General features: G+C 35.1%; 4 protein-coding genes across 4 annotated transcripts in view; 3 read left to right on the top strand and 1 right to left on the bottom strand.

The window, feature by feature from the left end:
* Positions 1-2,607: 2,607 nt before the first annotated feature.
* On the top strand, positions 2,608-3,669 carry LOC107706638 (transcription factor Sox-21-A-like). Its single transcript, XM_016510399.1, has one exon. It carries the CDS (start codon positions 2,887-2,889, stop codon positions 3,577-3,579), a length of 693 nt encoding a protein of 230 aa, XP_016365885.1. The 5' UTR covers positions 2,608-2,886; the 3' UTR covers positions 3,580-3,669.
* Positions 3,670-6,244: 2,575 nt separating this feature from the next.
* Positions 6,245-12,716, top strand: LOC107706637 (coiled-coil domain-containing protein 65-like). The gene is made up of 9 exons (XM_016510398.1): positions 6,245-6,284; positions 7,215-7,371; positions 8,169-8,336; positions 8,497-8,666; positions 9,554-9,692; positions 10,071-10,268; positions 10,385-10,597; positions 11,890-12,042; positions 12,288-12,716. Exons 2-9 carry the CDS (start codon positions 7,228-7,230, stop codon positions 12,579-12,581), a joined length of 1,479 nt encoding a protein of 492 aa, XP_016365884.1. The 5' UTR covers positions 6,245-6,284; positions 7,215-7,227; the 3' UTR covers positions 12,582-12,716.
* Positions 12,717-16,328: 3,612 nt separating this feature from the next.
* On the bottom strand, positions 16,329-19,764 carry LOC107706636 (peptidyl-prolyl cis-trans isomerase FKBP11-like). Its single transcript, XM_016510397.1, has 6 exons — positions 19,261-19,764; positions 18,977-19,039; positions 17,536-17,623; positions 17,313-17,346; positions 17,069-17,139; positions 16,329-16,628 (listed from the first exon to the last, which is right to left on the bottom strand). The coding sequence occupies exons 1-6, from the start codon at positions 19,372-19,374 to the stop codon at positions 16,420-16,422; spliced, it is 579 nt and encodes a 192-aa protein (XP_016365883.1). The 5' UTR covers positions 19,375-19,764; the 3' UTR covers positions 16,329-16,419.
* A 2,008-nt stretch (positions 19,765-21,772) lies between these two features.
* The window catches only part of LOC107706707 (ADP-ribosylation factor 3), an 11,019-nt gene continuing 8,780 nt past the window's right edge, over positions 21,773-24,011 (top strand). The window contains exon 1 of the mRNA XM_016510518.1: positions 21,773-21,841. The gene's annotated coding sequence lies outside the window, so the exon portion shown is untranslated. The remainder of the gene's footprint in view (positions 21,842-24,011) is intronic.

Raw genomic sequence — 24,011 nt, 5'->3', positions numbered from 1 at the left:
AGCTCTTAAAGGTATAGTTTACCCAAAAATGAAATTCTGTCATCATTTACTCACCCTCAAGTTGTTTCAAACCTGTATGAGTTTTCTTCAGCTGTTGAACACAAAAGAAGATAACCAAACAGTTGACGGTAGCCATTGACTTCCATTATACAGAAAACAATACAATGGAAGTCTATGGCTGCCATCAACTGTTCGGTTACCAACATTCTTCAAAATATCTTCTTTTGTGTTCAGCAGAAGAAAAACTCATTCAGGTTTGGAATGACATGAGGGTGAATCAATTCTAACAGAATTTTCATTTTTTTTAATGGAACTATCCATTTAATGCATCGTATTGTTGTATTCTTGTTTTCACCTTTTGTAATAGATGTGTTTGAGTCCCTCATGTTGTTCTCAGTGTGGAATTGTCCTCGATTGTTGGAAAGTGTTCATATAAGCAAAAGATGCTAGACAAGCAAAGAATGTGCAGAACTGATTCCTTCTACACACACTTGCTCTTTAGAACACAAATGTTAAAAGCACTAAAAACTTTGGTGTTTCTGTCAAAGCGCAGTGGAGATAAAGTACTGAAGGCAGGGCAAAGCTGGACGTACAATGGCCCTTCTTCCAGCTGAAAATGAAAGGATTTCTCCTTTTAACGCATTGTTCTTTTCTTCCGCTCTCTCCAAAGGACTTTCTTTTCCTTTCTGCTAAATAAGCTTCTTTTTGAGAGATAACTGAGAGCACTCATGCAAATCCAAGATGCGTTCCGGGATGTTTTCAGGAGAATAAAAGGAAGGCTAAACACAGAGCCGGTTTTAAGAGTCATTTGTTCCTATAATTACTCCGGAGCATATTGTTCTGGTGTGGTCCTGACTCATGACTGACACCTTCTCGTTCTCAGGGTGTGACCGCTCCATAAAAGCAATTACAAAAGGATCTTATCACTTCCTCTGGATGAAAACATGGTTGGAATTATTGTTCATTTGTGTATGCAATAATGAAATACAATAAAAACACACTGGCTAGTTTATTGCACTTAAGTGAAAAAAGAGATTGCATGGCTATGTTTGTAATGAATACTAGTTTATGGAATACTATACATATACAATAAACAGAAGTATTCTACACTGTTGTCACATGAACTCATCACGTTGCAGGTAAATGCCATTCAGGTATTATTCTGAAAATAAAAACGTGTATTATAGTATGCTTCATTTTTGTGTACACACACTCGGCCCAATCAAGTAATGGTTTAAAGTATAAGAGTGAGCTAAACTTTATGGCTATACTTTATTCATTTGTCACACTGAAAATGGCAGGTCGAGTGCTTTGCACTGTGGGATACAGTAATGTTTGCAATGTGCTCTGTTGTCTGCTGTTCATTATGGGAAATGTTGTACAGGTCGACAATTCATATACATTGTAAAAAAAAAAAATTTTTTAACTTCTAAATAAAGATCATTGGAGTATGTTTTTCAAGAGAATTACCAGTACGTTTTCCGTGTTTACAGATATTTCCTAAAGCACAACACAATGCATTGTGTAATTCAAAATAAAGTTAAAACGCCAGTGAAAAAAACAATACAGAATACTGTTCTTACAGTGCAAAATTGCCTGCAATTAATAAGATGATTATGGAGATTTAAGTTTATACAAAGAGACACCATTAAAAGAAACAAAAGAGTGTAGAATTTCCACTTGCTTGTCTTAATAAGCACTTCCTTTCTCCAGCAACCCTCTAATATTGAAATCCATTCAGAAGATTGCATTATAATCACATAGTAACAGAGAAACACATATGGCCACAGTTATGGACACAAGGTTAACTGAACTTGTCGAGGTGCCTTTCAATGACAGTATCTGTGGGAAATGTAATGGAAGCAGCCTATTGGTTAACCACTGAGTTACCAAAACAAAAGTGACAACTTCTTCTCTGTTGAGTATTCATTAGATAGATACACTGAACAAAATTATAAACGCAACACTTTTGTTTTTGTCCCCATTTTTCATGAGCTAAACTCAAAGATCTAAGACTTTTTCTATGTACACAAAAGGCCTATTTCTCTCAAATATTGTTCACAAATCTGTCTAAAGGAGAAGTGCTCACTAACACAGATTTAGACAGATTTGTGAACAATATTTGAGAGAAATAGGCCTTTTGTGTACATAGAAAAAGTCTTAGATCTTTGAGTTCAGCTCATGAAAAATGGGGGCAAAAACAAAAGTGTTGCGTTATTAATTTTGTTCAGTGTAGATAGATAGATAGATAGATAGATAGACAAAGTGTTTGAAAAGATCAAATATAAGATAGTTTGGATTTGTATAATAACATTGTGATGACTAGGCGTCTCCAACTTTTCAAAGTTTAATGCTATTTGTAACAATCTGAATTTACATTTAATTCATTATCTGTTAACGATTTTAAAATGTAATATTGTCATTGAACTAGCCTACTGTACTACCAGTGAAAGAAATGCAAAACTGTCCCACAGTGCTGCTGCTCATAGTGTTTCTAGATTTCACAGGACACACCCACACTCACGTCATTGGTCTCAGGACGAACGGACACGCCCACTTCATTCATAACGCAGTGCAGGCGGCACAAATCTAAGCAATGATGAGCATTTAAACCCAGATCACTACAGAGACTCCCGTACACACCGTGCGTCCATGGATAACAACTCCAACCATTGGAACTTGTTTGAAGAGATAAATATCTGGTTTTTGCCAGTCACATAAATTTGACAAATAGTCCAAACTTATTTCTAGGCACAGACTCAGAATTGGTGCCATGTTACAAAGGTAACACAGCCAGGACTGACTGAACTGGGCGTCAAAGGAACTTTGGGCTGCTTTTCGGCGGACTGAAGTGAAAAAGAAGCAGCAGAGGAAACTGCTTCAGAAATGGCAAAGCCTATGGACCATGTTAAACGCCCCATGAACGCTTTTATGGTGTGGTCGAGAGCCCAGAGACGGAAGATGGCACTGGACAACCCAAAGATGCACAACTCTGAGATCAGCAAACGCCTCGGAGGCGAATGGAAACTCCTGTCAGACTCTGAAAAAAGACCTTTTATCGACGAAGCCAAACGCCTTAGAGCCGTTCACATGAAAGAACACCCGGATTACAAATACAGACCGCGGCGAAAGCCCAAAAACTTGATCAAAAAAGACAGGTATCATTTTAATGTGACGTACAATCTGGGTGACAGTGACCCGTTGAAAACGGACTCGCTGAGCGCGGAGAAAACGTCTGTCTCCGCTGCTACTCGGGTGTTTTTCAGTCACCAACTGTCCACCAATCCCTATCCGTTTCTCGACCTGACCTCTAAAATGTCGGAATTACCCCCTGCACCTTTCCCACATTACTCAATGCTCGGGTATCCCGGCCGAGTCTCCGCGTTTCACGGGATTCCCGGGGTTCTGGCCGGTGCGCCGCACGCTCACCCGTCTGTGGGTAACCCGGGTCACATGGTGCCCTATAACTGCCTGGGCTGGCCGGGATCTGGACCTGCTGTTCCTTCATCGTACGTGCTTTTACCAGGAATGACCAAAGCTCAGCATGAACCTTATCTGACATACGCTGCGACGATATGATTGGAAATTAATGGACCACAATGTTCATGTGGTACTATAAGGTCACGTGCACTTGTTTAAAGCGTTGCATTTTGTAAAAAAAAAAAAAAAAGAAATAAACGTTTAAAATATTATTTGTGCAAAGAGTTGAATCTTTAATCTTTTTTGTATTTTATTAAAAAAATTGCAGTTGTGTAGTTAGCAGAACTTTGCTGTACAATGATGTTACAAGCATATATATATATATATAACTAAATATGGCATTTTGTTGGCTGTATTTTACAGTTATAACCGTACATGTCATTAATTGATATAATGTTAATATTCCAGCCTATTAGAGCTAATAAAAAATGTTACTGTAAAACGTGCTGATAATAACACACAGGTGGTACAATGATCACATGGTACGACCAATAATAACATAAAGACAGAGCACAGTGTTACACACGAACAAAACATATTAAATAACATTAACTAAACAACATAACACTCAAATATACATACCTGACGAGTAATTACAGAAAATGTTTAAAACATAAAATGTTATAGTTCACAGAAGGAATTAATGTCTATCACCATAAATCATGAGATCATTCACTTCATACTTTCATTCTCACACACAAATTTGCCTGTTGTTTTCTTCATATATTATAAAGTAAATTACTTTAGCAATTCTACAATAAAACTGACAACAACTTTATTTTATATAGCATCTTTTAAAGTGGTTTTCTCAAAGCGCTGTATTTTACCGTGCATGTTAAGGTAGCATTTTACATTCTTTTCCTGTTAAATTGACTTTTTCTTTATAATGAGACATGGCATGTATGAACACATGATATGAGCTGTTATGACATGCACATTTTTTTTAATCTACTTTAAGTTTTTATGGTCAATTATACCAAATGTGGAGGTATAATTATACTAGATAACCAAATGTGGAGAAAAATACAGAAGGAATCATTCCAATCACTTTCTAATATCTGTTTGTTGTTGTCAAAATAATGTTCTTCTGAAAAACCTGATAAATCTGCAATATGATACAGAACAGCAGATGACAAGTGACAGAATGGCACATGGGGAAACAATCTGTTAAGAGCACAGCCATCTAGCTAGCTTAAGCAGATAATAGCTCTCAACCACGAACAGACTCTAAGCATTGATGAGAAGAAGCTCTTAAGAGGGAAGTGAAGGAAAAGGCCAGAAAAATACATAACAAAGGCAACTAAGACACAACTAGCTCCTGATGGGAAGTTTCTTTTCACCAGTTCATGTGATCAGTTAACTTGCACTTCTCATGCTTTTGTTGACTAGACTCAAGACACAAAGAAGAAAGGAATAAATGTTTCCCCAGCCAAAATATTTAAAATAATAATCAATTAAATTGCACATTGCACATACAGTGTTTATTTATATACCACATAATAAATAAGATCAATAATATTTGTTAACTTAAAGTTGCTAAAACTAAACTGAGCTAATGAGTAATGCAACTACACTTACATCATGTGTTCTCTCAGACAAAAATCCATTTATTAGAACTTGTCAGATGCTGGCCATTTTAGCAGACAGCATGAAATTGCAAAATTTTAAAAGCAAAACAACTGAAAAATCTAATTGTACCAGGAGGCCTGTGGTGAGTTTTATGGTAAAAATAAATAAATAAATAAATAAAAACAGGCAGAAGTTGCCAAAACAATGTTAATCACATTAACATAAAATGCAATCAGTTTAATGTGCTATGTCAAGTAATACAAATTATTGTTATAACATATTTTGCATGTCAACTGACTAAAACCAGTGGTCTATTTTTATCTATAATCAGCGGTGACAACAGGTTACAAAGATCAAAGGTAATTATCAGAAGCTTGTGTTTTAGTATAAAGTATAAAGATAACATACAGTATCACAAATAGCAGAATGATTAAGCTCCAGGAATGCAACTGTTTTATTATGTTTTTAATACCAATAAAACAATTTGAGGTTAATTTACATAAACAGAAACCATTTTCAGTGTAGCTTTTAAACATTCTTAAAGACAAACAAGCACCTACAGTAGCCTATTATTGCTGTAATTAAAGTTGTTTTAAATACAATAGTAAAAAGGTGTATTTATTTATTTTAAAGCTAATCAATACAACATGTTGTCAACAAAGTGGCCTATTGATAAATAAGTTAGTAAATAAATAAATAAATCTAGAAGAAAAACATTTCGGCTTAAACTACTTTCAAGTACGACACAATTTCAAAATCAGTTTGACCATTTCTACCCTAGATTTGTACAAATATACAAATAATAAATTGCGTTTATGCTGCAGTTCAGACTCTTTATAGACTTTTTATTCTATGAACATGCGCACATTTAAAGCCATAGCTCCCTCTGCTGCTAACAGCTAGCATTACCTTTAATGTATTTTCTGCCTTAGTTTATTGTTTGTTTAATATATGAATGCCTTTATGCATGTATAATTTTATCTGTCAACTATTGAGTTTAATAATCTTTTTTTTTTTAATCTTTTTTTGTCCAGTACACTTGAGCAAAACGACTTCATGAAAGTTTCATAATCGTCTATGTTTTTTATTTTATGTCACAACTAGATTAATTTCTGTGATGTGAAACATGCACGCGCTCTACTGGATGTATATGGCAGTGCAGTATCTATGGTGCAGTAGTCTTAATTTTGGTTGCTAGGAAACAGTCAACAGTCAGAGCCAGTGTACGTCGAAGGGTAAGACGATGTGAAATAACGCTAGTACTGCTAAAAAATATATTTTACCAACCAAAAGTGTAAATATTACAACTAAAAACTTTTTGCATTTCTTTCTTTATTTCTACCGCTTACTGCGCGGAAAATATTTAGCAAATATCTGCATGAAAAAGCAGCGTGGCCTTGGCCTTTAATCTGAATGCAGGATTAATCATGCCAATCATTATAAATATTAAATTAAATTCAAGTTTATTTGTATAGCAAATCGTTGCAAAGCAACTTTACAGCAAATTAAGTTTCTACAATATTTAGTGGTAGCTTATCAGTGGTGACTGTCAGTTAATGTACATATGGCAGAAATGTACGGAAAAATCAATTTAAGACGTAATAAAACAGACGATGAACACTATTAACAGCAATTATTATATGATGCAATCAAACTTATAGCAAAATGTGGTAGTTCTGTATGCTGTTTCAGGGTTGGCATCATCTGAGGTCCTCTGAGGGGTTGTCTGTCTATCTGTCTGTCTGTCTGTCTGTCTGTCTGTCTGTCTATCTGTCTGTCTGTCTATCTATCTATCTATCTATCTATCATGACAGATACGTAGCGGAAGGGGAGGGGCTACTGATTTCTGGATGACAAAAAACCTTATTAAAGTACATTTTTATATATTTGTGCCACAATTTGTGGCTTGACAAACTTTCTCTCAGAAGAAAGGACACAAGTACTCATTTGAAATCACTGTTTAATCCTATCGAATTCAACTCAGACACAAGAAAACGGATGGTTTGTATTAGATTATTAATACTTTTCATGTTTTTGGTTTTGTGCCTATGGCCAAACTGAGGAATATTATTATGAAATCTTTAGTTGTTGGTTCAGTGTTTTAGCAAGTTTGGATTTTGTGTAGTTATGAAATGCATCTTCTCTTTTAAATCTGGGATCCACAGAAATTCAGCAAGCATGCCTAAAAAAGCAGGGAAGAAAGGAGGCGGAAAACTTGCCGGGATGACAGAAGAGGAGAGGCTTCTGTACATGCAGCAGAAGGCTCAAGCTGAGGAGGAGATAGCCAAGAGAAAAGAGGACATGCTCACACACTTCCTCAAGGTGTGCCAAACACCTGACAAATAACATATAAAACATATATGTGACCTTGGACAAAAACAAAAGTGTCAATTTCGAGAAATTGAGATTTATACATCATCTGAAAGCTGAATAAATAAGCTGTCTATTGATGTATGGTTTGTTATGATAGGACAATATTTGGTCGAGGTACAACTATTTGAATATGTGGAATCTGAGGGTGTTTACAGTAGGAAATTTACAAAATATCTTCATGGAACATGATCTTTACTTAATATTCTAATGATTTTTGGTATAAAAGAAAAATCTATAATTTTGACCCATACAATGTATTTTTGGATATTGCTACAAATATACCCCAGCGACTTAATACTGGTGTATTAAGTCGCTGGGGTATATTAATAAGTCTGACTTAATAAGTCTGGTGAACAATTTGTGCTCCAGGGTCACATATGAGGTGAAGAAAATAGTTTAGAAATTGTAAAATTCAGAGGGCTTTTGTTTGTCATAAAATCATTTTGTAAATTAAATTTTATGCATAAAATATTTATCTATGCATACATATTTATGCATCAGATCAACAAAATGTATTTTATTATTTATTTATTTTACTCTATATGTGTTTCATTGTTTCTGGTGTATCCAGAACTGTTATATATATATTTAGAACTTTCTAATATAAGTACAATATATACAGTATATATATATATATATACACACACACTGTATATATTGTACTTATATTTAGAACTTTCTAATGCAGACAGATTAATGCTTGTGAGGCTAGTGATTTCTGCACTGACATATGATTTGTTTTTTAGGATAAACTGCAGAAAGAGGAGAGAAACAGCGTACTGAATCTCCATAAGCTGCGGCAGCAGTGGCGCGCTGTTTTAACACAGACCAAGACAGCAGAGCTACGCAATGACATGTCAGTGCTCAGCCAGAACTTTGAGCGAGTCCTGGATTACAAAGACAACATCATTAAGGTGACAACATCATTTAAGAAAATATCATGTATTCACAAAGCTTTAATGTATATAATATAGACTAGACTGTCACTTCTAACTTATAGGAAGATCAGGATGCCATAACTTTTACGAGAGGTTGGAAGCAGCAGGCTTCTGTGTGTGTGTATGTTTTAAACAGAGTTTGGTGGTTGATCTGTCTGAGAGGGAGCTGCAGTCGGAGCTGGCACGCAGTTCTCATCTGCAGAACGTGGACTATCTGTTAGAGCTTCATAGGAGTCGGCTGGCAGAACTAGAGTTGAACTTCAACACAAATCTAGAAGAACTTGGTTCAGAGTATAATACTGAGAGGTACGCATACACACACAAACATTTTGAATGTAATGTATACAACATCAGTTGTGTAATTCTTTTTGTGCTGAGCTGCTGAACTGTAGAAAATGAACATACTTTTGGTTGTAATTTTTGCTGAAAACTTGCCCTCAGTAGTGCTGAAATGAGTTTGTTTCGTTATCAGAACAGATTTGGAGAAATGTATCATTACATCACTTTCTCACCAGTGGATCCTCTGCAGTGAATGGGTGCCATCAGAATGACTGTCCAAAAAGCTGATAAAAACATCACAATAATCCACAAGCAATCCACACAACTCCATTCCATCAATTAACGTCTTGTGAAATGAAAAGCTTAGTGTTTGTAAGAAACAAATCCATCATTAAAGTTTTTACTTTTAAACCATTGCTTCAGGCTAAAATATAAATCCATAATCTATAATAACACTTCTTGCAGTGAAAAGGTATGCATATTTCTCTCCTGATTCAGACAAGATGACTTTTTCACTGGTTTTGAAGTTAAAAACATCTTGATGGCTTTGTTTATTACAAACACAGCTTGTGAAGTACCTTACTTGTGGATTATTGTGATGTTTTTATCAGCTGTTTGGACTGTCATTCTGACGGCACCCATTCACTGCAGAGGATCCATTGATGAGCAAGTAATGTAATGCTAAAAATCTGTTCTGAAGAAGAAATAAACTATCTTGAATGGCCTGAGGGTGAGTACATTTTAAGCACATTTTCAATTTTGGGTGAACTATTCCTTTAAGGAACTGAATTTTACAAAAAAAAAAGTTTCATATATTATACAATTTAATAAGAAATGTTTAGCTGCATGAAAATGCACTTCAAAGGAATTAACAAAGTTAGCATCATCTGCACTATATTTCTTTTATATTTCAGAGAGCAAATTCTTTCAGAGCACCAGCAGGAGAGTATGTATTTGGAGAAGGTGATGTTTTCCACGGAAAAGCATTACACTGATCTTGACAATGAGGCTAGACGTGACTACGAGAGCACTCGCAATCAAATAAAAAAACAGGTACCGGTTTCATTATGTTTACGTTTATTAATTTGCCAGATGCTGTTATCCAAAGCCACTTAAATGAGGAACATTGCAAAAAAATTGTCATAGTGCCAACAATATTCATACTAGGTTTAGTAAAAACTAGATTAGTAAACAAGCTAGAGCAAAGGAGAAACACAGAAAAGAAGAAAAAGATAAGTTTTTTAAAAATATAATAAGAGTTAGAGTAATTGCATTAACCTAATGGATTACAAAAATACAGATTACACAAATATACAAATGTGTGTGTGTGTGTGTATATATATACAAGAATCTGTATAATATTTAACAAACCATTAAGACACATTATTATGGGTTTAATATAATACAATGATGTTGGTTTTGTTTCTGCAGAGCAAAGAGGATAAGCAATCAGTGAAAGATCAGATGGAAGGGGTTGTGGAAAAACTATGGCGGGAACTGCAGCAGGTTTTACACCACTACAATGAGACCACCAAAGACAGATTCATCGCTACTGAGTCTCTGCAAATCAAGGATGAACAAAGTGCTAAAGAGATTGACACGCATAAAAAGCACATTCAGAAGTTGCAGGTCAGCAACAAAGTAGCTGACTACTTTGAAGAAACATTTTTCCCCATGCTTCCAATTGTGTTGTTTCATAGATTTTGATGATTTAAAATGTGAAAAATGTGTTGGAACATTTGCAGGAGTCTGTCTCTGCTCTGCGCTGTCAGCTGAGCTCCAGTCAAACCGGAGTAACAGCTCAGCAGCTTCATTCAGGCCGTGAAGAGCTCGCCCAGAAAGTTCAACATTTCAGAGTCCAGCTCGCTGAGGGCCAAACCATTCGGAGAAAGCAGCTCACCAAACTTACCATTCAAAGCAGCGATGCTACTAAAAAACTACAAGAGATTGTAGCCATGGTACGTTTATGCATCCACATTTTTTACAGTTCATTTACAAAATATTTCCACACCATCAACAACAAATTGTTCTTTATTTTCCAAAACATCTGCTTTGTCCCTTCAAGTAATGCCATACAGTAGGGAATTAGGATGCCGTTTTAGTTTGCTAAATATTTTTATGATTTTTATGAATCTTTTCATTCATCTTATTTCTTGTACATGTTTCATGTGAGGCATCAAAACCTCGTAGAAAATGAGTAGAATTAAAGAATAGAATTAATTTTTTTATTATTATTATTTAAATACATTTTAATTCAAAATAAACAACATTATAAAAAATGATAAAGCTATGTATTTAAGAATATTAATATACTGTAATTATAGTATATTAGATTGATCATAATATAGTTTAAAATTCATCCATTCTCCTATATAATATAATATAATATAATATACAGTTTTTTTAAATTTAGATTTATACTGAATAAATAAGCATAAATAAGCTTTCCATTGATGTATGGTTTGGATAGGACAGTATTTAAAAATCTGGGATCTGAGGGTGCAAAAAATCGAAATATTGAGAAAATTGCTTTAAAGTTTACTTTAAAATTGGCCAAATGAAGTTCTTAGCAATGCATATTACTAATCAATAATTAAGTTTTGATATATTTACGGTTGGAAATGTACAAAATATCTTCATGGAAAATATCCTAATGATTTTTGGCATAAAAGAAAAATGTATAATTTTGACCCATACAATGTATTTTTGGCTATTGCTATAAATATACCAGTGCGACTTAAGACTGGTTTTGTTGTCCATGGTCACATATAATATATAATAATTGTTATAATATAATATAATATCAAATATAATATAATATAATGAATTATGGTAGATTTCCCAGATATTTTTTCCAATATTCTCAAGAAAAAATTCATATCAATATCAAAAATCTCCTTCAAACAGTCAAACATTCCATGAAAGAGACATAGTTTATTCATAGTTTATTCATAATAAAGTTCAAAGCATAAGGTCATTGCAATGTTGTTATTATGCTTATAGTAAATGTCAAATGTCATATAATAACTGAGTTGGTCAATAAAGGATGGTTGTGTACAAAATATAATGAAGCCTAAAATAAGACTTGTCGTCTAGGTAAATCCTTCAAGTTCTTAAAACAGGGAGAAACTGCTTCTTGTATCATAAGAAGACTTCCAAGAGAGTTTCTTTGAACAGGGATGCATTTTGAATATTTATTGGGAGTAGTGTTGGATCTGGAGTAGAGATCATACTTCTCTCTCTTCCATAGGGGGAAAGGTTGATTCGTCTCTCTGAGATGTGTAGTAAGCTGGAGACCGAGTATGAGAAGGTTCTGCCCTTCTACACATCCTCACTGAGTGAAGAAGAGCTGAATAAGGAGAGAGCCAATGCCATGGAGCCGCTGAATGAGAAACTCGCTCAGGTAATGAGCATTCAAATCACACTCAGTAGTCCTTCAGATTCCATGTTGAACTTGCATTCAACTTGCATTGTGGCTTTTCACAACCCAATGAATTTCAGATGGGGAAAAAAAACATCATTTTCTCAATGGATATCAAGTTTCACTTAGATATATATTATATTGTGAACTATTTCATGCCAATTCATTACTTTAATTTGATGTGTAGCGTTTATTGACTTCTGACTTGTCCTGTTCTCTGTGCCCAGCTAATGCTTGACCATTTGCCTCTTGAGAAGTTCTGGCAACGGTACAATAAGGTTCAGCTTGAACATTTGTGTCTGAAGCGAGAGAAAACGCTGCTGTTACAGGAGAATGAACGACTGAGGCTCTATCTGAAGCAGTATCTGGATGAAGTTTCGGTTTCTGATGAGAGTTTTCGGCAACAGAAGCTTCTGGTGGTGTTGTCTCCTTCTCTTCAGGACACCGCTGCCACTGAGAGACGCGATCAGAAGCGCTATGTGGTCCAAGAAGCAGCAAATGTTGTGCACAAACAGTTTTAGGGAATAAAAATGCAATGCAAGTGTTTCTGGTTACAATTAAAATGTTTTCTGCCTAGCATTCAATCAGTTAGTCTGTTTAATGCAATGATCTCAGTACATTTTATATTAAATTTATGATTTTAGCAGACACTTTCTTCACAGCTTTTTTATACTTCTGTATATCAAGTTACGACAGTTCTAGAGAAAAAAAGAAGGGTTTTAATGTCCTCAAGATGGCGCCAAATCATTGAAGATTCCAAAAATTTTCCATTATAGTTTATCTGGAGGGGTTTTAATGCGTTCTGTAACCAGTGTGTCCTGTTTTCCAATATTCTAAAGCAGAAATACTAAATAGCAAATTTAAGTATGTTAATGAACAACAATAGCAGTAATTCTGTGTTTTGAAATTCTAATATTGATTCTGTGGATTTGCTACAAGGTTTGTCTGCATTTTTCAAACTCCTTATCAAATACTGACCTGGAGTGAATGTTATCTTTCTGCTTTTGCTCCCATTGACATGTAAGATGGATAAAGACGCTAATCATACATTTACATGAGGCAGTATAGATGAATTTTCTCAACAAACGTCTTTTACATCAGGAAGACAGGTCGATACATCTTAGAAAGTAAGGTGAAGTTCATTCAGTTGGGGAAAAATTCTCACTATTCATTATTTGAAGACATTTTGCAACTCATCATCTCATGACATAATCCCAGCTATAAATACATGAGCTCTATCACTCATGGATAGATACATGACTGAAAACCTTCAGACGTTGATGCATGATGTCCTTAAATGCTGTACTGCAGTATATAATCTAGTAGTGCGACGACAGGACAACAAATAACGTGAAGCTATGTTTTATGAAGCCTGTTCATCCAGTACATAACATTCATTCAATCAACCAACCAACCAACCAATCAATCGACTTATGGCCAAAGAAACACCTCAGAAAACTGAAATATCTTATTTTGCACTTTAACTGTATAAACATGTAAGGTAACATAATATGAGATTTTTTTTGCTTTATGTTGATCTTAAGTACTTTGTAATTTAGCCAATTTGGATTTGTTTATAATTAATGCCAACCTGTTGCATTATAATGTTAGTGAGAGACATACACTTGGAACTATTGATTCTGAACACAACACATAAACCTCTTATTCCATAATGTTACATAGTTTTGATTCTGTTTTATGTCTGATGATCGTGTTAGAATACATGTGGAAGCATCTGTTGTTTCGGTTTCTTCTTCACTTGGTTTTTTTTTTTTTTTTTCTGTACAGAAGATGTGTAATAAGGGACTAAATTGGCCCACTTTCTAGTATATAAAAGTATACTTTTACTATTAGTTTAGTAGTTTTGTACTGCAAGTATACATGTAAGTTTTCTTTAAGTTAACTTTACATCATACTTTAAGTATACTACTATGTCCCTATTTAGGTATTATTTGTATATATCTTGTTACATGAATATCTGAACATACAAAACAAAAGAACAGGGTATCTGCTTGTAAATAAAAACATTTTATTCGTAAATTGACTGGCGTGCCGATAGCCAAAGCCACCACGCCCCCCTCTTATTAGCGTTGTTATTTAGTTGAGCTTTTCCGTAAATTCCATGCATTACCATTTGAGATTGAAGCGTAAAGTCTGAATTTGGTTTACCAATCAAATGCATTTATTCAATATTTGACATTTGAACAATATGTGCACTAATCTTTTAGGTGATCGCTGCCCAGTAGCCTATGTCTGCATTCTCTTACCAAAAAGTAGTATACTTCGTTTATTTTAGTAAGTATACTTAAGTAAAGTTCAAGTATATTTTTAAGTATACTTTATGTAGTAAGTATACAAATATCAGTGTACTAGTAGTATACTTGTAAGTGTACTATTTCAATACTCCTTGGGACTAAATTGGCCCACTTTCTAGTATATAAAAGTATACTTTTAAGTATACTTTAAGTATAACAGTAGTAAACTTTGAGTACACAACTAGTTTACATCAAAATGTTTAGTTTGTACTGCAACTATACTAAAAGTGAACTTATGGGTATACTGATAGTTTACTAATTAAATACTTGTAGCATTTTTAGTACACTTTGAAGTATAGTCTCAGTAAACTACTAGTTTAGTAGTTTTATACTGCAAGTATACTCGTAAGTTTTCTTTAAGTGAACTTTACATCATACTTTAAGTATACTACTACGTCCCTATTTAGGTATTAATTTGTATATATTTTGTTACATGAATATCTGAACATACAAAACATCAAAAGAACAGGGTATCTGCTTGTAAACAAAAACATTTTATTCTAGCTTCATGCATTCTTTTTTTAAACACTTGAATGTGGATTAGTTTCATAAATAAAAAATAAAGAAATAAACAACATTTTGAACAAAAAGCTGAAGAAAGACTATGAATTGGATTCAGAATGATAATCAAAACGTAGATAAAGTCGATCAACACCCCAAAGCTTGACAGTTATTATTACCTCTTCATTGGTCGACATTTTATTCCATAATGTTACATAGTTTTGATGCTGTTTTATGTCTGATGATCGTGTTAGAATACATGTGGAAGCATCTGTTGTTTCGGTTTCTTCTTCACTTGTGTTTTTTGGAAATTCTGTACAGAAGATGTGTACTAGCGCCCCCTACAGTATAACAATGAAAACACGGATTCTAGGAGCACAATTATAGCTAAAATATATTTAGACTTTTTCTAAGTATAAGTCAAGTATACTTAAATGTCATTTTAAGTATATTTCTGAGAAGTACATGAAGCCCATTTCTGAGAAGTACATAAAAAGTAGACTAAAAGTATACTTTCCTATGTTTAGTTCAAAAGAAGTATACTAATAGCACACTTGAATAAACTTTTTTCGTAAGGGTCAACATAACTGCATAATTTATTTATATTGCAATCCATGCTGTTAACTAAAACTCTTTACAAAACAGCAATATTGTTCAATATGAAAGGCTCGCAGCACAATACCACCATGCATAAAGATCTGCTGACTCTTGTTGATGATCTCCTGACCTTTTGCCTTTTAACGAACCCTTCTCCCGCACTGTGGACTGATCACCTAGTCCTAGAGTAAAAGTACATTCCTTCCTGAGCAGAGAATGATGGGGAAGTAGTATGTGAGTATATAATTATCTTGATTGAATGTTGGCCTTCCGCCTGCAAGACATGTAGAATTACTGATGCTTATCATAGTCATTTTAAACATTTTATCCAAAGCGACTTGCATTGCATTCAAGGTAAACTGTTTTATCAGTGAGAATGATGTATGCACTATTCAATCTAGAGATACACACTCAAATGTACTGTAAGGTCATAAGGGCAGCTAAAGCAATTATACAATAAAAGCAATTCATCTCTATCTCTAGTTAATTTTTAATCAACAAGTAAAGACAAAAAACATGCAGCCTTGGGGAATATAAGAGAACTCTAAAACGTTTTTAAAAATCTTCCCAAATTTTGAATGGTAGAGTATATTTAATTGAAACAGGTAATGGATAATATATCAGAGATGTTTGAGGCAGAATGTTTAGGCTAAACAGTGTGTGAATAAATTACAAAAACCCCAAATTATACCTGCTTTCTCTCTATTTCTGTTATGCTTTGAAATTCTTCTAAATACACCTATAGAAATACTTAGTTGAAATACTTTTTGGGGCCACTACTAAGGCACCTTTTGTAAGTGGCTCTAGATAAATGCATCTGTTCAATGACTTACATGCAAACATAGGAGAGTTTTAATTGAATGTTTTAATGTCCTCAAATAAGTCACAAGAAAAAAAATAGAAAGCACCAATTATTTAAATAGTTTATTCTTTTTGGCTTTAAAACTTATTTCTTCTTGCTTTTCTTGTCTTTGCTCTTCTTCTTGCCGTGAGGTTGTGCATGTGCTTTGTTGTAGAGGTAGAGACCCACTAAACCCAGTAAAGTGGGAACCAGCGCCAAGCACAAAACAGGCAAGATGTCATTAACTAGCTTCTGCCACGGCGTTTGCTGGGACAGAGAGATCACCTCCACCTCAAACTCAAGTGTGCTGTCCCCTGTGAGGAAAGAGAGATGGAGAGATACACAATAGATTAATAATCACATGGAACATGATTTAAAGGGAGAGTCCCCCCAAAAAATGAAAATTCTGTCATTGTTTACTCACCCAGAACCTGTATGACTTTCTATCTTCTGTGGAACATGAAAGGAGATATTCTGAGGAATACTGATAACCAAACAGTTTTAGCTCCCATTGACTTTTTATTTTTTGTCCATACAATGTAAGTCAATGGGAACAGAAACTGCTTGCCTACCAACATTCTTTCAAATATCTTTTTTCATGTTCTACATAAGATAGAAAGTCATACATGAATGTGAGCAAGCGATGAAAGAATTTTCATTTTTGGGTGAATTATCCATTTAATCATTTTTAAAAAATAATCATTATTACCAGCTTTGCTAGCTTAAAGCCACTTTAAATGTATGGCCATGCTACCTGGAATGGTTGGAGGGAATCCTCTCTTTCCATACGCGAGATGAGCTGGAATCGTGGCTTTGATTTTTTGTCTGTGCCAAAACAGAGCCAGAAAAGACTGAAACGGACTTTAAAGTGGATGATTCAGACTTCACCCTAAAAGACCTTTTCTTGAAGTGTTCTTCAACATATTCAATCGCTGTACTTTTACTGTCTCTGCCTACATGCATTGCCAAGTGACAAGCAGGCGTTGACTTCAACTTACCCTTCACACAATCCGACCAGGGCTTGCTCTAGGCCTGCCAAGCAAAATAGCGTGTTTTAAAGATATGTGCAATTGTGGAAACAGCACATCATTTCTGTTTATTTCCATGGATTGCAAAAGAAAACATGACCTTAGTTATCAAAACCGTCTTTCTCTAAAAAAAGTCCTGTTGTTATGAATATAACATCATTTGGGGTTGGACTGCAGTGGTGGAGCCTCATACCTGTGATGACAGACCTCTTGCCCAACTCTACGACCAGAGGCTCACGAGACAGAGAGGTGTCAATCACCTTCCCGTCCATTAACCGACCCTGCGCAGGACAGGAGAAATGGTGTTGCAGGTCAGTTGCATTCATTTTTATGTAGATGCAGCTAATTATTTGTTGTAAATACATATAGAACTTAATACAAAAAAATGTAAGTAATAAAATGTAATAAAAGGTGATAGCCACCAGGTCACTGCCAGGATGCTGGAATTGTGGATTCACTTGTAAAAGTTTTGGAAGCACTAGTGTTATACAAAGACAAAATATATAAAGAAGGCGTATTTTAATAATCAGGTTGGGGCATGTTGTCACCAGGTGTTTTACATGCTAAAATTGTAAAACATTTTATTAATTACAATTTCTGTTGACCAAAACAATATTTGTGTATATGTGTTAGACATTTGAATGGTAGTATATATTTAATAGAATATTTAATGAATAATAAATATTCGTATAATTATATAATCATATAATTAATGATTAATAAAACAAAAATGTTTGAGACAGTATGTCTACAGTTTAAACATTATCTGATATATATATATATATATATATATATATATGTGTGTGTGTGTGTGTGTGTGCGTAGTGAACTTATACCTGTGTATATATAGTGTTATTATAGTATCATTAATATACTATTATAGATTTATTAATATTTTTAATTAAACGCATTTATATTTTCGGTTTTAAAGTGAGCTACTCTGTAATGTTTTGTCATTTTAAAGTTTAGAAATTTTGTTGCGTTTTTGTCATTTTATTTTTGTTTGTTTTTTAATATCTACGTAGTTTTTATTACAAGTTGTCACAAAATGTAATGTGTTAAATTAATTTAGTGATTTTAACAAAATTAAAATTCTCTTTAAAATTTTTTTTTTTTTTTTGCAAATACTTTGATGCATTGACCTAATCTAAGAACTATTCACGGGAGTAAAAAAAATTAAATAAATTAAAAAAACTCGGCCTCCTCTTATACGTTCCTATAGCGCTCTCTCGAGTCAGTCACCGCGCGCTCGCTCAGACTCAAATGCTGACGTGTTGCTCCGCCTCCTCCACAACATTTGGTTTCGCTTAAAACTAAAATACTATTACAAATAACTGCATTTCGAAACAGAAAGGTGACTCCACGATGAACTTCTATTCTGTATGAACTAAAGAGGAATGTGTTCATCGTGTTCATCTCTCACGTACTGCATTACAACTCTATTTTATGTCAGACATGGCGAGTCCAGATGTCAGCTTGAGTCTGCCACATCACTGAACGATTTCATGTGCAAATAACCCCCCAAGAGTCCATTTTGACGCATTTTATGTCAATCATACCAAGAGATTTCATTGGGAGGTGCCTCGTTTTACAACATAATAGGCTGTAAAGGCGCAACGCGTTATATTTATTACCGTGTAATGGATTCGAAGCGTGTCTCCCATCTCTGATGTAATCGTGCATGTCTCTGGCTTCACCTAAAATGGTCAAAAACATAATATTGAGAAATATTACAGAGTGGACGTCGTAAGGAAATGAAATGCGCAGACCATCGACTGTACTAAAAAAGATATGCATGTTTGCATTGATACGTGAATGTGCATTTGTCATCAAAGCACGCATGCAGCGAGCCGCTAGTGGACTCTTGTAGTAATAGTCACTCTAGTCATTCATTAAAATAAAAGTTGACCCAGCTTACCAACGTCTCCACAACCAACTGTTCGATCACGCTTTCTTTGCTATCTCCGTCCTCAGCTGCAACAAATGCAAAAGCTGCGAGAAAAATCAAGGCGATTCCTGTCCGAATTCGCATCGTGTCTCACGTTATGAGACAATCAGCACCAACAATAACCACAAAAAGGATAAAAGCTACTCTAAGTGGCTCACTTCCGTCACAAGAGTCGCCCCACTGCAGCCTGCGGCGCTGAGAGAGCCAATAAATACTCGGACACAAGAAGTCACCGAAGGCGAGATGCCAGTTAAAGCTGATGTGTTATTATAGTGAAGAGATAACGGCGGGGTTAGACGACCCTCGAGCACTGGACCAATACCTGGGTCACTGGAATCCCCGCCTTATAATCCGCCAGCATCCCAGAAGTCTCTCCACATGGCTGCTGCTGTTAGAGAACTGCCCTGCTAGAGGGCGCGTGATATTCTGCGGTTGAGAAAAGCACTACTGCATCCTTTTTTTCTTGATTTGTTTAAAGGCAAAGTGTGTAATTTCTGCAAAACAAGCGTCAGTAACCGGAACTGCAAAAATAATAGTTGTTGTCAAACAGGTTTATTGACAACTCCCCCGTCTTCCATTGGTTTCACAAACAGATAGCCCCGCCCCCGCCACGTTGAACCAATGAGCAATGAGCATGAAGTATTTTATGATCCGAAAAGTACGCACTACAGCTTTAAGATTTATTCTTTACAATAAACTTTAATAAAAACATAGATAAATGCGAATGATTTTAATCTATAGTCTATAATGCTTTTGCACCATAAATAAGCTATAAAGGCGTAGCCTACCCTAGTAGCCTATAATTATTTTCTTCTTTGAATTCACATCTTATTTTTATATTTTTAAAGGGTTAGTCCACCCAAAAATGAAAATTCTGTCATTAATTACTCACCCTCATGACGTTCCAAACCCGTAAGACCTCCGTTCATCTTCGGAACACAAATTAAGATGTTTTTGATCAAATCTGAGAGCTCTCTTACCCTCCGTAGACAGCAATGCAACTGCAATGTTCCCAGGTCCAGAAACGCAGCAAGGACATCGGTAAAATAGTCCATGTGACATCAGGGGTTCAACTGTAATTTTCCGAAGCTACGAGAAAACTTTTTGTACGCAAAGAAAACAATAATAACATAACATATTCAACAATTCTTCTCCCGGCGTTACCGTCTTCCGCCATTTTGAAGAGTACCCCAGAACGTAATCATCGTAATCGGCGTTGTTTACATTCAGTCGACAGCACGCACATGCTGAACGTAAATTTGTACATTTGTGTTTGGTCAAATCTGAGAGCTCTCTTCCCCTCCGTAGACAGCAATGCAACTGCAATGTTCCCAGGTCCAGAAACGCAGCAAGGACATCGGTAAAATAGTCCATGTGACATCAGGGGTTCAACTGTAATTTTCCGAAGCTACGAGAAAACTTTTTGTACGCAAAGAAAACAATAATAACATAACATATTCAACAATTCTTCTCCCGGCGTTACCGTCTTCCGCCATTTTGAAGAGTACCCCAGAACGTAATCATCGTAATCGGCGTTGTTTACATTCAGTCGACAGCACGCACATGCTGAACGTAAATTTGTACATTTGTGTTTGGAATGACATGAGGGTGAGTAATTAATGACAGAATTTTCATTTTTGGGTGAACTAACCCTTTAAGTTATCTTTGAGTTATCATGTTATCTTTGCAAGTTATGTTATTTTATTATCACTTTTTACTATTGTTATTTTATTATCAATAGTTAATGTTATTTTAGTATCCCTACCATTATAGTTTGTGTTAATATTTCGAATTAGACTTTTTATTTTTCTGTTTTCATTGTAATTTTAGGTTACGTTTTAATAATTTTGTGTATTTTTTTTTTTTTTTATTATTATTTTTTTTTAGTTTTTATTGAAATATATTTATGTAGGCTAGTTCATATTAAGTTTTAATTTGCATAGTTTTAATTATTTTAGTGCTTTAGCTTAAACTAAACGAAAATGAGAAATGCCTTGCCTTGGCCACTAGCAGAAATAAAACATTTCAAATAGTTATTTCAGTAATTGTTTATTTAATTACAAGTAATTATATTTTGTAATGGTTTTAGTATAGTTACTAAACAATAACAAGTCTGGAGTAGACCGCCATGTGATTTAAGTTACTAAACTATTTCATATTAAGTGTCAGTTTAACAGTTTATTTATTGTTTCATTTCAAGACTTAAAATGTCTTTTTATTTTCCCTTTTGTTTCCCTCAAATAGCCCTAAATGGGTCAAAAATAAACGCAGGCCTACACATTTTATGCTTCAATACAAAAATGCTAGATATTTACTAAGAATTTCCAGGGAAGTTGTATTTTGAAGGACGGTTGTGTTGTGACACCTCAAGCATTTCCTTGGCATGTCATTTGTTTGGCTATATGCTACCTGACCTGACTGGAGGCAGTCTCAAGATGCGAAAACCAAACATCGCGAGAAATTCCCATCCAAGCCTGTGCTGTCGGCGTAAACTCTCGTGAGATTTTCTCTCTCTCTCCGTGTCCAAAATCGGCTGGTGTCAGCTCGCAAGGTAATGCAGATACGTTCAATTGTCGTGTTTGCTTTAAAATGAAACGTTTGGAAGTGGTTCTGACGGGTTGAAATGTTGTCTGTACGTTTGGTGAAATATGACAGCGCGTCTTATATTGCTGCTGGAAACAGAAAGGCGGCAGGCCTTCCGCGAGGCACGTACCGTCTCTCTATCTCTCCAAATGAATGAAGATCTGTATCACAGATGATGTGCTTGCTGTCTTACGCCTCCTCAGATATTATGACGGCTCGGGTTTTAATTGATTCTGGTTTGCTTTTGCATGAATTGTAGTGATCTTGCATAAGAACAATTTCATCCATCTGCTTCGTGCCAAACGCCTCTCTTCACGGAGAAGCTCCGATTTTTGTATCCTACGCCGACATTGTCAAAGGGTCGTAGGCCTTTATGAGCTCCAACAAGCCGGCAGTAATCTAAATTATTAATTTAGAGCCATATTAATGTTTTTAAAGACCATCGTATTAGATATCATGTGGACCTCCGTCTAGCGCAGTTGTATTTCAATGTCTCGTGACTACATTGTTGGGGTCTCTTGCACGGGTTTGAGGAGAATCATTCAGAAACAAGGAAGCCTTTAAAAAACGACGAAGTCTGTTACAAAAATAGTTGGAAATGATATTCGTGATGTGTTTTGTGTGGAAGGGGTTTGCTGGAGGTGGGTCGGGCGTCAGCACCATGGACAGCTCAGCCGGAGTCAGACCCCCGGCCCGCAGCATCATTATCAGATTATTATTCATCACAAACACCTTCTCGTATTACTGTCTTAGTGGACACATTTACATGTGCATCAAGTATACTTTCATGCTGGTTATGCAGCTTTAATATTGTTATCTTTTGTCTTGATTTTAAAGGGGAGGCCAAGGCTAGTTGTCACACATCTGTCAGTATTACTCAGAATAGATTTATTTTTAAAAGTCAGTTTCTTTCTAGGCATGTTTTACGAAACAAAATCTATTTAACATTTCCACTGTGGCTAGGAAAATAGAAAGATACAAATGAACACTCTTTGACATTTGGTGACAACATAACCCAGTAGCAGGGCATTGAGGCATTATAAGCTGTCACAATATGGACATGCTATTTTTTTACTTTTTTATTCAGCAAAATTAAAATTTTGAAACACAAAACAAGTCGTTAAATATGGACATGCTATTTTTTTTTTCTTTTTTCAGCAAAATTTAATTTTTGAAACAGTGCAAGTCATGTAATGGCAAACATGTAAAATGCAAAATATATATTTTTTAATTACGACATTTAAAACATTTGAGAAACTATGCTGACATAAAATGTTTTTACAGGTCCTGTGCTCGCAGTTTAACATTTTCATTTAAAATCTGAACGGGTGTCAATTATGTGCTTTTTATTGTGTTTTGTTTTAGCCTGGATTTGTTTAACCAACAGTCATAGCAAGAATTTGATAATTGGTATTTCAGTTTGATGGACAGAATTAACAAATGAAATATGCTGAACATTTACTCACCCTCAGGCTGTCATCCAAGAAGTAGATGAGTTTGTTTCTTCATCAGAACAGATTTGGAGAAATTTACCATTACATCACTTGCTCACCAGTGGATCCTCTGCAGTGAATGGGTGCCGTCAGAATGAGAGTCCAAACAGCTGATAAAAACATCACAATAATCCACATGACTCCACTTCAACAGCAAGCATCAGTTTATTACATTTGTAAAACACAAATCCATCATTAGGCATTTTTATCTTAAAATCCTTGCTTCCGGCTAAAACACAAGTCTATAATTCATAATAACACTTTCTCCAGTGAAAAAGTCCATCCCCTGGTTTCCTCTCACATCAAAATCCACTGAAATATTTGTTTAGAACTGTTGAGACTGTTTTCGCTGTGCATATTTCTCTTCTGATTTATACAACTTTTTAACTGGTGAAAACAGTATTAAAGGGTTAGTTCACCCAAAAATGAAAATTAGGCTGTGTTTTACTCACCCCCGAGGCATCCTAGGTGTATATGACTTTCTTCTTTCAGACGAATCCAGTCGGAGTTATATTAAAAATTGTTTTTGATCTTTCAAGCTGTTTAATGCCACTCAGCGGGCGTTGCATTGCTTCAGTCCAAAAGAAGTTAAATAAAAAGCGCCCATCCATAAAAAAAAAAAGTGTCTCACACGGCTCCCGGGGG

The sequence above is a fragment of the Sinocyclocheilus rhinocerous genome, unplaced genomic scaffold (assembly GCF_001515625.1).
Source record: "Sinocyclocheilus rhinocerous isolate Xijiao unplaced genomic scaffold, SAMN03320098_v1.1 scaffold1285, whole genome shotgun sequence".
NCBI lineage: Eukaryota > Metazoa > Chordata > Actinopteri > Cypriniformes > Cyprinidae > Sinocyclocheilus > Sinocyclocheilus rhinocerous.
This window is presented reverse-complemented; position numbering and strand designations above follow the sequence as displayed.

Coding starts and splice junctions, on each gene's coding strand:
- LOC107706638 (XM_016510399.1), top strand. CDS start 2,887: ATGGCAAAGCCTATGGACCATGTTAAACGCCCCATGAACGCTTTTATG.
- LOC107706636 (XM_016510397.1), bottom strand. CDS start 19,374: ATGCGAATTCGGACAGGAATCGCCTTGATTTTTCTCGCAGCTTTTGCA. Junction 19,040..19,260: donor AGTTGGTTGTGGAGACGTTG/GTAAGCTGGGTC, acceptor TGACCATTTTAG/GTGAAGCCAGAGACATGCAC. Junction 17,624..18,976: donor CGCTTCGAATCCATTACACG/GTAATAAATATA, acceptor TGTCCTGCGCAG/GGTCGGTTAATGGACGGGAA.
- LOC107706637 (XM_016510398.1), top strand. CDS start 7,228: ATGCCTAAAAAAGCAGGGAAGAAAGGAGGCGGAAAACTTGCCGGGATG. Junction 7,372..8,168: donor TGCTCACACACTTCCTCAAG/GTGTGCCAAACA, acceptor TTTGTTTTTTAG/GATAAACTGCAGAAAGAGGA. Junction 10,598..11,889: donor TACAAGAGATTGTAGCCATG/GTACGTTTATGC, acceptor TCTCTTCCATAG/GGGGAAAGGTTGATTCGTCT.